The following is a 16,415-nucleotide window of genomic DNA, read 5'->3' on the forward strand; positions in this document are numbered from 1 at the left end:
CAAGAAAAAATACAGAAGAAAATAAATTTAAATAGAAGTTTCTCAAAAGGTGACTAATTTTGGCCAACTATGAGTGTTAAAAAGGAAGGAAAAGAGACTTGTTATTTTAGAAATGAAATATGTTTTACACATATATATTCCCCTTAATGCATTATTCATGTAAAACAAGTACATGTATAGTAAGTTATGAGTGTAGGATGGCATTCTGCAACATTGCTATGGACTACAAAGATGTGGTAGCCAACTTGTGATGCAGCTAATAGTCCCCAGAGCTCTAAGGCACGAAATTCCTTGGGAACGGGAGAGCACTAGGGATGGTCGCGAACTATCACCATTGAGAAGAAGTTTTTCTGCTACATACGTGTAAATACATTGAGCAATGGTGTGCACACTGGACTCAGTGTGCTGCCCAGTGTGAAAACTGTCTGTACCAGAGAAACCGCTGATACAATTGTCCTGTATTTAGCTAGTCCTCTGCATGAAACTGAAAGAAGTATTTGACATGTGCTGGTCGTTAATTACTTCATCAACTAGGCTGAAGTTTATCTAATGGCTGACTCATAGCACAATCTGTCGCAATGTGTTGACTGAACAATGGATTATACACTTTGGCAAGCCTGGAAAGGTCCACATGAGTCAAGGCTAGCTTTAACAGCCAGATCTGTGTCAATTGTTGGGAGTGGAAAAGATGTACACTTCACCATATCATCCTCAATCTGATAGTTTTACCAAAAAGGCAGTGCATAGTGTCAGGTATATGTTTGCTAAGTTCTTAACCATTACCTAACTGATTGCGGGTCATGATAGCTTATCATGCCACTGAGAAATAGTTGACCGGTTTTTCTCCAAATCTCCTGCTGTTTGGACAAGAAGTACAACTCCAAGTAGATCTGAAGTTTGGACTTCCATCTAGTAAAGTGGCACCATATGTGTCCACAGAAATATATGGAATGGTTACCTTATACAACAACTGACGAGCATTAACTCGCGTGAGAGCAGATGGATAACGTGGTCATGCATCAAAAGAGATGCTGCAATAAAAGTAATGAAATGAAAGTTTTTGCCTAGTGAGTGGATGTAGTTGTGGTGCACGGCTGCAGTGTGGAGACAACTCAGTTCTGATTGGACTGGTCCATATCCTGTCTGTTAATAGCTCAATTAAGTGAATTACGAGTTACAGCAGTTGTGAAGCAAACACGTTAACAAGTTGAAACTCTGTATCACTAATAAACCTCTTGAAAACTAGTTACTCCAGGAATCAGAAGTGATTGAGTGAATTGACTCTTACGACGATAGTACTGTGTCATATGATCACATCTCAGCTGATGAGGAGGAATACATTGGTAGTATAAGTTTTGCTGTTTGTGAGGAGTCAGGTGATGAAGTGTCAGTACAAGAGCACTTTATCTGCTCTTATTATTAGACGAGACACAGACGAAAATCTTCTAATTGTTATGACTGGGATTAACTGCTTGACAAAGAGTTTGGGTATTCAGTTAATTGAAAGTGGCATTCCATTCCTTGCTTTGTGAGCTGTCAAGTTATGTTACACTATACGATGTGTGAGCAGTACATTATATGACAGTCACATTATTATTTAACAGTTAGGAGAGCTAGGTGGTTAAAATATCAACAACTAAAGAGTTACTGAGCTGTGTTTGGTAAAGAGACTTTGATCTGATGTTTTGCAATAGTAGTTTAATTTATCTAGCTAAGTTGTAGTGGATTTTCTACAGAGTAAATCTCGCGAAACTAGCTATAGATATAAAACCAGAAAACGGAAATCGTTGGATGAAAAGCTTAGGGAAAGTTACTCTTGAGTTCATTTGTTAATGATTACTGGGGATGCAACCAAATCAACTGAAATGGCTTTGCAATCCTTGCTTTCTAAGCACCCAGGATAATATTGTGAAAAATGTTTTTAGAAATTTGTCTACAGAAACTTCCTGTGTAAACTTGAGCTTAAGAAGGAGCGATTTTCTGTTGCACTGCGAAATTGCACCTGAGGGTCTAATCTGTATATACCAATCTTACTGAATTGTAATCAGGGAGTTGTACTCTAACACAGCACGAGAAATTAACATATGCTGTGTGAATCAAGCAAGATATCTATAACTCTGTTAGATTTTTAACTAAGATATATTTCGTACATATCTGATGCAGTGAATCTTTCATGGCCTCTAGTGACAGTTTTGACGAGATTATCATAGTAATTTGGGCTGATTGCCGTGTTACGATAATGAAAATAATTTCGCTATCGTTCCTTGTGGATCTACTATATTGCACTGACGTATGTATTTTGTGGCTTACAACACGAAATGCAATGGATATCCATAGCAAAATGGTTCTATTTTTATGACTACTGGATTTTAATGACATTGCTTTGGTTTGGGTTATTTTAATTAAATGTGTGGCAACTGGAGATTTCACTTTACCATCCTTTTCAAGAGGAATGTGATGAAGCGACTGGCCCTAGCCAGTTGCTATTGAAACCACGGAGCCGTTCTTTTCTGGCTTCATGCACTACAAATTATGCATTGGTTTAATATTGTGGTATTCTCAAGTAACCCGATTTTTCAACAAGTGTGAAATAGATAGACTAAGAGATAATATCAAATGCAACGAGGAATTAAGGAAAAGTTTCTACACGAGATAATTGAATTAAGTTCACTTTAAATGTACAATAAAAAGTCTGGACAACTTTAAATTAATGAACAAAATCTTTATTGCTGAAATAAAACAGAAAACACAGACGTCTGGACAGTCCCTTTCTATTAGATTGTGTCTAGCTTTGTGAGATAACGAATTATTTTTCTTTGGTTATGATTTTGTTTATCGTTCCTTCTATCGTTTAGTTTATCTATGAATTTTTAGTTACATTAAAACGCTAACTCACCTTCTAGATGATCACGTTTATTTTGAGTAAACATGGATGTACTATGGGACTGACAACAGCTTTTCTAGCAGTGACGTGTAGTAGAAAAATGAGTCCAGAAAGAACGCCTGGATGTAGAATGCGCACTTGCTTTCTTATCCAGTGGATGGCGTCACCCTGTGACCTTTGTTCCTTGAAGTATTGATCGGCTATCACCTTCAGCCAACGTCATAATGGGCCAGCAAAGGATATTCCAATGCCAACCCGTTTAATCCGGATGCTTCATACTGAAATATACTTGTGGGCAGGGAAGATGTCAGGTACTGAAGAGAACAAATAAATGAAGCAACTAGCACAAGGTAACGTTAACGACATTCTGGACCACAAGTTACTGCTATGACAGTATTGAATCTAAGTAATCAGAAATCTTAATTTATACCTCACTATAGAAGGTATAAGACACACGGTATACCCTCTTATCATAATATAACATGTAAAGAAAAGCACGAGTACAGTCCATACGTTTTTATATTTAATCATTTGGTATATACGTTACGTACACTAATGTATAGTATACACAATAATAGAATTTATTCAAGCAAATAAAGACTTTTGGCTTGAAATAAGACACATTTGGCGGGAAACTGCAGTGATTGCATAGAGTTAAAACACGTTATTTGTGGGGACATTTCAGGCTTGGACTCAAATTGAAATATTCGAGATCATGTGATTTTTACTGAATGAAAGGCACAATTATTAGAACACCTACAACACACAAAGTGGAAAATATTGTGAAGAGATTATTTTAATCGATGTTGATGAAATATACTGCAGTTTTTGTAACTCAGATATCCATAGTTTATGTGACTTATTGAAAGTTATAGTCACTATATAATCAATTCGTTATTCAAAATGAAAGAAAACACTGTGCAAAAAGTTTTCGAGTAGTCTTGACTCGGAAATAAATTCTGTTAGTGTATATCCGACTGTTTTCGGACTTTGTGGGAACTAGAGGATGTTTAATGTAGTCATAATACATGAATTTTATGTTAACTGCGTGTTAAAGCATAATTTTTCGCGAGGGCTACACGAATGTACTTCTGCATTGGTGAAGATAGACGTAATTTTAATTATATTTAACTTGTATCAGAAAGTAGGTTGGAGAGTGAACACACGGGTAATGATACCTAAAAGGTTAGCAATATTATAGTGTTTGTTTTTTAGCGCAAAGCTACACAATAGACTACATTCGCTTTGTTTACAATGGGGAATCAAAACCCAGATTTTAGCATTGTATGTGCATAAACTTACTACTGGCCTACCAGAGGGTAGAAACAGTTGGCCTAATTTCAGTTATTGATGCGAGGTATCTTTTACCTTCCCATCTCATTGAACCAGGTTTATGTCTTTATAGTAACATACAATGATGGAAAGACCTCACGTGTATGTTGAGATAGATGAACTCACTGACAGGTGGCTGTTACCAAGGTTCTGCAAGGACAGTGTTCCATAAGAATATGGGCAGATTGCACATTAACTAGTGGTGAAATCAGAAATGTGGTATGGTGTTGGGCACATGCTATATCTGGTTCTAACAGAACTTTTCCAAGAAAGGGTCAATTTGTGATGCATAATATTACATTGCTAACTGATCTTCTGACCTATAACAGGTTGAGTTGACCTGGAGTTTGCAAACTTTACTTGTCTTTGAGCTTTGGTTTTGAGAATTGCCTAACAGTCTACTGCACACCTTAGTGAACCAGGCCTAAAGACTGCAACCTAATGCATTAGAAATGGGTCACCAACATAAAATAACATCACAAGTGATGCACACTCTCATTTGTCTGCTTCATCAACTGATGATCCAGGGTTCAACCCCAGAAGATTTTGCAGGAAGTGACCAACCACTTTATACATTGTAAATTGTCTTCACTTTGATGTATCTTGCATTTATACCTTATGCTTGTTTTGTATTTTGAGTTGATATGAGTATTTCATTGAATTGTATTCTGAATTTGCAATTTTTTTGTTTAATTTTTCAAATTCATAATGCATTTTATTTTATAGTAACTTCTGACGTCTCTGCTGGACAATAGTGTACCTGAATGCAACAGGATTTCTACTTTTAAATTACATCATTAAGAAAAAAAGGTACTGAATGCCTTACTGGTGGGTCTGAAGTTCAAACAAAGTATCTTGTATAAAAGCCAGAGCTGGGATTACAAGGTGCATACATCTAAAAATTATGATTTAAATTACAATGCACCAAGTATTTCAATGCTACAGGCTTCCAAGTAGATTCTATCAGGATTGACAGATGATTAACAAAAACTAAACATGCAAGATGTGAAATATAAACTTAAATATTTGGAGAATTTCAAAGGCCTGATGACAAAGGTGCTTGATTCCAAATGTGCAGGCCATGGGATAGAAACCCATTGCCAAACATGCTTGTCTCCGACTTTGTATACTTTATAATGGCCTTTTTTTTTACTAGCACTTTATTGAATTTTAAATCATCATAAACACCTTTAATTACATCATTTATGATGTTCCCTTTTAAATTTTGATATGCACAACTATATTCCATCCTTTGCCTAATTAGTTCACTTTACACTTCTTTAACTTAAAAAACAAGTTAAATTCAGATATAGTGTTTCGTTTTTCTAACTTTCGGTGTTTTTCTTTTCCAATATTTTGCCAACTTTTGATGTTTAAGCTGTAACTTCTTTAATTTGTCTGACAGCCAAATCATATTCCTGTCATGATACGTTATTCTTCAAGTAAATTTTAATTTCTAATTTTAATATAATCCTTAAGCATGAAAAATAAAAGTAATGATTAGAAATACAAAACAAATATGTGATTCTAATATTATCTCATCTTTTAATAAACAGTGCATATTGGCATGAAAAAATGTAAATGGTATCTCAAAGTTATTAATAATTTGTCAACTAATTATTATCCTATTCCAAGTTTTAACTGAAATGATTAAGATTATTTCATAAAATGAAAGGATAAACTATTCTTAAAATATATCATAAAAAATTTATTTCTTGGAGTTACCATCAGAAACATTAAGTTTCAGAACAACAACAATTAAAAACTTCTGCCTTGTTAAAACACTTTGTTATTCATTCTATGTATACAGTCTTGTGTTTATACAAGAGATACTTAAGTTAGATGATCCATAAAATTGTAGAACGTTCATAGGTTACTCAAATAAGAATTCAATTTGAAATCCTTAACCTTTAGATACTACTTTGGGTGCTAATAAAACACAAAATTTTAATTTCTTGAAATAGGTAGACATAGTTATGTATACATATACAGTGTAATTCATGGCAAAATGTTCTAATATAGATATCTTATTAGAAATTAAGGTTTATCTTGAAACAATACAACTTGTCTTTTCTACTTAATTATTTTTTTTTATTTGTTAAACTTGTGCTTTTCCAAATACACTTAATAACTATAAAACAATTATTGTCAGCAATCATTTCATAGAATCTTACAACATTGGAATTTTTTGTTATAAGTTACTTCTGAATGTGAAAACATTAAGGTAACAGCCTAATTTGTAGATTTAGATTCTAATCATGTTTTATATTATCATAAAATAACAGTTTCAAAATTTTCAATTTATTTTATTACACAAAATCAAAACATTTAGGTTTTCAAAGCCTAAACTCTAAGTCATGAATATCAATACTGAATGTATTGGAAAGCCTTTCTTCCAGTTTCTGAATTATATAGTCAAATACTTTGAATCATTTTTTGGGGGTAATCTTGTTTTTGCAGTTAATTATTTTTAGAGATGTATTTGGACTTATAAATTGAGCAGTAGTGAGAATGACCAAGTGAATGAAAATTACCAATATTCAAAATATTACTGAAGTTTGTACATACAAATATACACAAACACACACAAAAGTAATTTACAAATTAATTAAATCGTATTGATTACATAATGATCACAACATTTCAAATTTGAGTTTACATGTTTTAAAACTAAGTGTTTATCAAAAAGCAATATTAGCATAATTCTTTAATTGGTGATCTCACCACCTGGGCTTTACGTAAGGTGGCTCCACTATATATATTTTCTACATGCATTTAATATAACCTGTGGCAAAGAACCTTCAGAATTAATAATATTCTGTAGAATAAGTATGTATTTGAATCTTAATACTCGTCAAACTCATTTATCTAACTAGAAACATATGATTTCACCTCTCATGTCTTTCTATCTTGCATAACACATACATGAACAACAAAAATTCAGAATACTCATAAAAACACCCATGGTTACATAAAATTAGGTTTTAAAAAACAAAAAAACTTTTAGATTCAATTTCCTCTTACAATGGCTCTCTTATTCATTTAGTTACACATTCTTAAGTTCTGTTTAAAAATAAAATTCACAGGAATATCTAGAAGGCAACACTAGGTTTTCAGAAGTCACAGTCATGTACTTGAGAAAAAAAAACATCAAAGGAAATGATATTTTAATTTTAAACAAAATTAAATATACACAAAGATTTTACTTAAAATAAAACCATCCAGTTTTGTAGGACACCAAAATATTTTACATTACAGATATTTCTCATTTATGTGACTTTGTACGTCAATGAATAGTACACTTTTTTTTCTTTTTTAATGATATGTCCACAGACCTAGTGGCTATTGAGACAGGGTTGGCTGATAGGGAAGACGAGGATCTGAAACTGATGCAGTTTCCAGGTTTTTTAATAACTGACTCAGCCAATGTTTAGTAGATTTGTCATCCTTTAAACAGTTGGCAAAAGTTGTATCCTTCAGTTGATCAGGCAAGCACTGTCTAAGAGCTTCACGGGCACTAAAAGATAATCAAAATATTAAATTACCAAAGAAAATTTGTGCTTATAGAACTTTGATTGATAAAATTTATACATGTATATACCCCTGGCGAGATGATTTTCAACCACATAGAAATATATTCTATGTAAAATATGTGCAAGTCATATTATATAACATTATAGAAGATTAAATAGTTCTATCTACAATAACCAAAGCAACTGAGCATGTTACTGGTCAGCATATATAGAAAACAAGCTTAGCTGAACAACTAGCACTATGTAGTTGGGAAAAATTAAGAAATTACACACACACACATATACATGTATATATATATATATATACACACAAACAAATCCATAAGTCTCTTATGCTAAGTATGAGTAAGAAAGGAGTGAAAACCACTAGGAATTTGATATTAGCTTCCCAGCTTTATAGCTTTAACTACCAGAAGGCCAATCCAGGTAAGACATGTACACAACTGTGGTATCTTATGACGGTCATATTTATAGATGTTAAATGCAGTGATAAATAGTATGAGACATATTCTCATAGTAAAACTATAATGCCTGGTAGCCATTATCAAATTTGTAAGTGAAAGTGCTAGCTTACGATCTGTCTGGAAACAATAGGCTCATTAAAACAAAATTTAAAGTCTGGGCAGACAAGAAAATCAGAGACTGATAAGAACTGAAGCATTTTTTAAATACGTAACTTGATGTCTTAAGTAAATTAAAAATATCAGGCACAATCACTAATGACAATCCTCTTTTAGTGCAATTTTTTTGTTTCAGAATTTTGGAACAATGCTACACAGAGGGCTTCTTGTACAAAGCCATTTCTAATTTTGAACTGCTAGATTAGAAGAAAGACATCTAGTAAACAACACTCACTACCAACTCTTGGGTTACCATTATCTGACAGCTCCAAAGTGGAAAGTAAGTTTTGACAGCAACAAGTCCCGAACCATGAACCCTTGGATTCACAATATTGGCCAACTACTAGGCCATGATTGGTCCAGTAGAAAAAAAAAAAGTATTATCTATGAGGTGACTCACATATTTTTTTTCTAGTAGTTCTTTGAAATTTTAATTTATGCTAGTGCATGATAGCAGAAATGTGAGTAATGTGTTTTTTGGCAATTTTTGAAATACTACCAATGATGTCACTACATCATGACAGTCTATGGACTTTCATTTTTTAAAATAATAAAAAGTTTGTTTCAATGCAAAGCTAAATAATAGACTACTTGTGCTCTGTCCACCAGAGAATCAAATTCCAGGTTTTAACATTGTAAGTCCACGAACATACTGCTAATCCACTGGTGACAAAAATAAAAAGGAAAATATAGTTTTATATATATATATATATATTTTCTTTTTTAAGTTTACTGTTCACGCTGCTGTGAAACTAATGCGTTACATTTTTGTCCATACACTAGTTTCAATTCATAATTTTTGTACTTTCCCAAAAATTAATAAAGGTTTTGTAATTCAAGTTTTTTCGCTATTAATTAATAATTTCATAATTATGATAGTACGTTGCAATAAAGCAAGCTTACTTTTCTTGTTCAGAAACAATGAACAGATCATAGCATTTGCTAACAATAATACTTACCTTTGAAATGGTGATAGCTATAGTTGTTTCAATGAATGTCGAATTCTTTATTGTGCAAACAAACAAAAATTTCATACTGGGGTATTTACTTCATTCTTCACTGTTAAAGGGTACCAAAAGATCAGCACTGCCATCTTTTCCCATTTTTACAGTTTGGAGTTTATTAGTAAAAGATGGCAGGCTAATTAAAAGCTTGCTTTTTTTCTTTTAATGAATATTAGCTTTACAGAATTCAGAACAAAAGAGTATTGAACAATTAAAAGTGTCTGAGGTTTAAACGTTACACAGAAAAATAAAATCACGGTATATAACTCAACAGTCAAACAACAAAATATGACAAACTTTGCTTCATTCAAGCACATTACGTTACCTTGTAATGCAATAAAACTTTTGAGGTTATACTGGGGAAAAAAAAAAGGAGAGTGCAATCAAAATAAGGTTGTAATTTACTTATAACGTAAACCTTATAAATCTTATAATGTAAACCTGTACAGTAGAAGTTTTCTTTTTTTCCTTCTTTTAAAAGTTACCAACAGTTCTTTATGTAAAATTGCAAAGTAAGCTAAATATTTTTATTATGCTTTACTCGCCTTCTGCTTCTTTATCCAATCTCATTTTATTTCTAGTAGAACCATTAAAAGGGTTTCTTTTGCAATGCGTTCCGGCATCCCTGCTTGCTGTTCCACTTTTCATTACTTTCAAGTAAAGTTTCATGAGTTATTATGATAACTTTACATCCATTGCACTTACATAAACTCATGATCTCAATCTTCTTCACACAAGTACAATAATAACCACCACTCAAATAAACATACAATTCATTAGTGGGTGCATGGTGCAGTAGTCAATGTGCTACTATTATGACAATACAGTATTCTAGTTTTTTTAGAATTAATAAAACTTTTTATACTCTCAAAAATCATCAAGATATAAGAAGTGTTTTGCACATTTAGTTTCATTGAAGTCTGCTTCCTGTGTCAGTGTTTTGTTATACTGACCCATTGTTTTCCTCCTTTTAAAACTCAATAAATTTGGAATCATGCATTACACATTGTATGCCACTCCCTCATTGGAAGTAACCATAGAAAGGTTATGAGCGTCCATACATAAACAAAGAGTATATAAATCATTTGACTAAGTTGGTGAGAGATGCAGGACAAAATGACAATTTCAAAATCAATTCATGATTTTTCAAAAACGAAATCATCATACGACAAAGAGAGAGAAAGCAAACAACCAAATCAAATGCCAAATCCCCCAAATAAGGTGTACTAGTAAAATTTAAACAGTTAAAAAAAATCCAAAATCATTGATTTAAAACATATAACTGGCTCAAGAAAGAGGAACAATCTGATGAGCCCATTATCTGTGCACCCTGTATATACAACTGCCAGAGAAAAGATGTCAGGAAAATCTAGTATGCTTACTGGTGTGCAATTGGTAATTGCACTATCATTAGTATGTTATAGAAATTATTGCTGTATTACAGCTTGTTTTCAAGGTTTTATAGTTTTAGCACCGGATTGTCATAGTTAACCTATGCATAACACCTGGTTGTTGTAGTTAATACTGGAAACTTCTTTGCTTGCATAACAATGAAACTACACATGCTATAACTCTGAATGTACTAAATGTAATTTCATCAAATATGTCATGCTTTTAGTAAACATTACAAGAAAGTTGAACACAAAAAAGTCAGATTTTTTCAATAAAGTATTTTTAATAAAGATTTGTGTATGAATTTATAAAGCGTTTCCTAAGTCAATCTGAGTGAATGGTCATTTTTCATGCTAAAAATATATATATATATATATATATATACGTTTTTTCATCTTACAGTTTTCATACTTCACTTGCATAAACTTCTTGAACCTCCTGAATAAACAGCAATATTGTTTTTTGTAAAAAAATTATGTTTTATCTCTTATTTTCTCTACTCTAACATTAACTGTAGCAAAATTATTAACGTATAGCAAAATTAAAATTTAAAATTATGAAATAAAATCAAAAACACCTTTGTCTCTAGAATGATTGCAGATTGTAATAAACAATTAAAATTATTTATCCTAGCAACTTCAGGTCTAAGCTTTTCACACCTGCTTTCATTTAATTCTATCATTTTATTATTCTTTGAACCCCATCCAATTAGAGTGATAAAAAAATAAATATCCCAGTGAGAGCTTAGGGTAAAAAAACTACCAAGTTAAATCATGTGATAGCAGACCATATGCTTTCCTCAAAAGAGATATCACAAGAATTTTTTTTAAGTTTTCTTATCTAAACTAGTAGGTTTCTAATTTTTACATTATAGTTATGTTTCTTAAACAATATTTAATAATGAATAAAAAATATACACAGAAAACAAGAAATTTAATACTTATTTAATCTTAAAGCCTTTTCACTCAGACGTATGGTTTAGCAAGCATATTTTTTTCTTATTGTGTTGGTTTGTCCAATAAATAATATGCATTAGAACACAAAAAAATATACATCACGCACTAGGATAGGATGTCCAAAAACTCCTATAGTTTACCTAGCTTTCTAACTAACCTATAAGTATGTTAAGAAATTCCATTACTGATTGCTGTAACATCTTTAGTCTAAACATATCAACTCTTCTCACAAGCTATCACTTTTGAATGCTAATACAAAACAACTGTCTGATTTATGTAGTTCAAAATATGCTCTTTCGTTTGGTTATAAATATGTCCAATATCAATGCGAGAAAGAATTACAGACATTTCTTAAAAGACAGAGAAGATGGGAGGTGTCATGTTGACTGAACAAATGATATCTCAGTAAAGTCAAAAAGAGGTTGAAATGTTATATTCAGGCTTGTCAATATCTATAGTATGCACTTTTAATTGATTGAATAATTAGAAGCCCTTATAAACAAAGAGAAAAAATCTATAAATAAAAAGTCAGAGTACCACCACATCATATGAATATTATTATGTAGTTTTAGCCATTTGAATTCAGAATCCTATATAAAAATGTAGTTAAATCTTAACAAGTAATTCAGAAGTAAAGGGTGATTTACAAACTGAGCTCTCTGGCAATACCAATTCTGATGTTAGGTAAACATGTTGGTTCAAAACTGAGTTTAAGATAAAAAATCTCTATAATCCAAACACTTTTTATAGATGGACTTTCCCTCAGAGATAAAATTCTGATTCTAGTTTTTACTATTCTATCAGTAATTATAATAAAAAACATTTATATTTTTGGAAACTCCACTGTTCATGTTATTTCATTATTAAACATTATTTATTGATACAGTTGTCAGAAGCTTTATTTTGGATGAAAGATTTAGATTACTTATTTTTTCTAAAATGTTTTATATATAATATGTAAAACTAAGAATTTTCAAGAACATAATAGTATTTTTCCCCCTATGTCAGTGAAAAACCAGTTTATCATATGCCGAGAACTCACCGTGGGTTATCAGAGAGCCGGAGATAACAACGAACAACATGTTTCAGTAAACGTGCCGACTGTTCTTTGGCTAGAGACAACACCATTTTTCCCTAAAGCAGAGGAAAAACAAGGTGTTATATTCTATCTCAAATAGAAATTTAATGCTATTTATGTATGTATCTGTATTAAAATGACATTTGTATTTGATGTATATACAAAAGTAAGTGTGATCTGAAAGAGTATTCTTATTAACTTGCACTTCCATTGTAAAGTACATTGAAAACTGTGCAAAATATCAGACATGTAATAGAAAAAGGCAAATATAAAGTTAAAAAATACATTAATAAAGTAGGAAAAAATATTCACCTGAAAGTTTACGTTCAGAGAAAATACAAAAGAAACTAGCATAAAAGAATTCTCAGACTTAAAGTTAATACTTTCTACAATATAAATAATTCATTTAGATGAATCTAAGTTTCAAATGGACAGCAACTGCCTGTTGTAGAAAACTACAAATGTAGAGGACGACGTTTCGAAAGTCTTCCGCCTTTCGTCTTCTGAAGACTTAGATTCACTATGAATACTCTGCCTAAACAACCTATCAAAGAATTCATTTAGATAATGTAAAAAAAAATTATGTCATTTGTTAACTAAAGTGTCATTATACAAGAACTTTTGTATATTTGGTTTTACTTAAAAGTAGTACATAAAGCTGGAGACCATGTAGGGTATAAGGTATGTAAAAAATTTTATATGATTAACTTTACCTAACTTTTCAGTTTTATTACTCTTAATTTTGTTTAACACAAACTGATGTTTACTACAAGATGTTTTTAAAACGTAAATAAAATCATGACCTATATCTCCAGCATGTATGCTTTTACAGCTTTGTCAGGAGCTATCAAAATCCTACAAGATCACTAAACCAGTTGAGATTCAATACTTAATTTAACCTTAAGACCTTTTCACTCAGATGTATGGTTTAGCAAGCATATTTTTTTCTCATTATGTTGGTTGTCCAAAAAATAATTCAGGTAACTTTAAAATAATGCATTAGAACACAAGAAAAATATATCAATCACTAGAATAGGATGTCCCAAAACTCCTATAATTTACCTGGCTTTCTAACTAATCTATAAATATGTTAAGAAATCCCATTACTGCTTGCTGCAACATCTTTAGCCTAAACATATCAAGACTCTTCTCACAAACAATACAACTCTTATCTTTGTGAAAAACGTAATATTAAGCTAATAAAGATACATTCTGGAGATATAGGTTGCGATTTTATTTATGTTTTCAAACCTTTGTCAGATGAAAACTGCAATATCCTATAATAGTACATAATCACAAACCTCAGATTCAGCACAATCATGCTGGAGGATGCAGTTCCAAAGGGAGCAGAGGACTTTGACCTTTGTTCTTAAAAATGTAATTAACCCTCTTTTTCATATCTTGTATATGTTTTCCAAAATTTATAGTGCATACTAGAGGGATTTACAGATTTTATAAAAGTTTAGAAAAACAACCTTTACACTCCAAATAAATATAAAAGAATATTTTATTATTTCAACCAACGTTTTGCCTTTGCAGCTTCATCAGGGTTAATATACACTTATATATAATATTTGAGTTGTGTATATTAACCCTGATGAAGCCACAAGGGCAACACGTTTTTTGAAATAAAAAAAATATTCTTTTATATTTATCTGGAGTGTAAAGGTTGTTTTTCTAAACTTTTATTAAAACATATCTTGTATAACTTGTATCTTTTAACATTAATCATTCCAAACATTTTATTTTCAACACATTTAGTCCTCTATTATATAAACAAATATTATATAACTCACCAAAATCATTGCCACATGTGAGAATCTCTCATAAGTTTGACAAATATAGGAAAGCCCAGTGTCGTCCAACAAAATTTTTTGAAGAATAAACGTAGCTACCTAAAATACCAATGACTGAGGTTAGAATTTTGAGAATAACATTTTTCAACTTATTTTCTTAACAAATAAAAGGGAGTTGTAAAAGAAAACACTTCTAAAACTTAAGTATTAGCTCTTTCCTAACATGTTTCCAATAAATAAATTTTTGTTTAATCAGTTTATTGTATGTAACTGATCAAATAATAAAAATTAAGTATAACTTGCTTCTGGAACTAACAGCACCTTGCAAGATTGTTCACTAACTATATATTATTGATACTTTTGTTATACACTGACGAAAATCTCTAGTATTCCTGAATGAGAGAAAATTTGTTTTATGTTTACAAATTTAGAAATTAAATAAATCAAGTTTTTCCAGAGTAAGGCTTAAATTTGAATCCTTGACTTACACCTTTTGCTTTAAGGCTCTATATTAAATTGAACTCAAAAGTTTTAACTACTTATTTTTGGACTTCAATTCACTTAATGTCATAAACAATAAGACATTTTTCCTTAGTTGATATCTGATGGTTAAGTCAGTAAACTCTGTGACTACTTTATTTTAATCAATAATTTCTAAGAACTTTCTACAAATGCAAGGCTTAAAAGTACTTCACATTAACTCTTTTCAGCACGGGCTCATTCCCTGGGACCAATGTCGTAACAATTTTGTGCTTGCTATAGTTTTCATACTATAACTTTTAAATTAGTAAGTGAATGTTAACAAAATTTGGCAGATTATCAGTAAATATTACAATGCTTTCATTCACAAAAATATAATTTTTTTTATTAAGTCTTAAGGTTTGTAAATCAATGTTTTTCTCATATCTTTTTTTTCTTTTCACATGTTGCCTATCTAACATGCAAAGTAACATTCATTTTAAGAGTTAAAAAACTTTCATGCATCAGAAAATTTTTAAATTTCATATACAAAATCTTTATTATGTACAGATACTTATTCAATGTTTCTTAAGAAAAAACTTTATATTTTATCCGTTATTTTCAGTAACTAATCTCTGTATGGATTCAGTAGATTTGACTGATCTCGTAACCACCACAAAAAATTAGGAAATAAATATAAATTATGCCTCTTTCATTCTAGAATGAACATAATTTATAACATGAAAACATAAATGTTTAGACTAAATAACTTATAATATTATACATTTATGTATATATTTATTACTTTATTATATTGAACATTCAGCTATGCCTGGCTAACAATACAGAAGTTACAATGACGAGGCTCATGTGAACTCATGTTACCATATCAAATGGACTGTACAAAGTAACTTGTCTTGGCTGTGTTTAGTAGCCTAGTATTTTGTAAAATACAGTCACATTTCAATTATTATACATTATATATGTATATAGATTTTTGCTATTTTGAAACAAGTTCTTAAACTTATTTTTCTTAAAACATAGAACAGTAGATATAGAAGTAAAGCAAACAATTATCTCTTCTAGTTATGACCTTTGTACTCGGTTGCTGCTTGATGTAGGTTGCTAAGCCTTTAAAAATTGTGTACATGGAGGATATGAAACAAAATAATATTTTTTAGGTTTTATTTATACAGTTGAATAACTTAAAAAATCATAAATTACTACATCAATTCCATAGAATTCCACTATAATTTATCAAGCTTAGTAACTAAGCTATATTTTAGTCTAAGAAAATATGAAATTTAGAACAGACTAGACACACCCTACCTCGTTGAAATATTGGTTCAACAGTAAGAAAT

At 31.0% G+C, this 16,415-nt stretch overlaps 1 protein-coding gene across 2 annotated transcripts in view; it reads right to left on the reverse strand.

The window, feature by feature from the left end:
* Positions 1-5,906: 5,906 nt before the first annotated feature.
* The window catches only part of LOC106461307 (CCR4-NOT transcription complex subunit 9-like), a 30,628-nt gene continuing 20,119 nt past the window's right edge, over positions 5,907-16,415 (reverse strand). For both annotated transcript variants that reach the window (XM_013921126.2, XM_013921125.2), the window contains exons 7-9: positions 14,596-14,694; positions 12,764-12,855; positions 5,907-7,733 (exon numbers count right to left, since the gene is read on the reverse strand). In XM_013921126.2, the coding sequence (XP_013776580.1) occupies positions 7,559-7,733; positions 12,764-12,855; positions 14,596-14,694 (366 nt within the window). In that variant the 3' untranslated portion in view covers positions 5,907-7,558. The remainder of the gene's footprint in view (positions 7,734-12,763; positions 12,856-14,595; positions 14,695-16,415) is intronic.

The sequence above is a fragment of the Limulus polyphemus genome, unplaced genomic scaffold (assembly GCF_000517525.1).
Source record: "Limulus polyphemus unplaced genomic scaffold, Limulus_polyphemus-2.1.2 Scaffold930, whole genome shotgun sequence".
Classification (NCBI taxonomy): domain Eukaryota; kingdom Metazoa; phylum Arthropoda; class Merostomata; order Xiphosura; family Limulidae; genus Limulus; species Limulus polyphemus.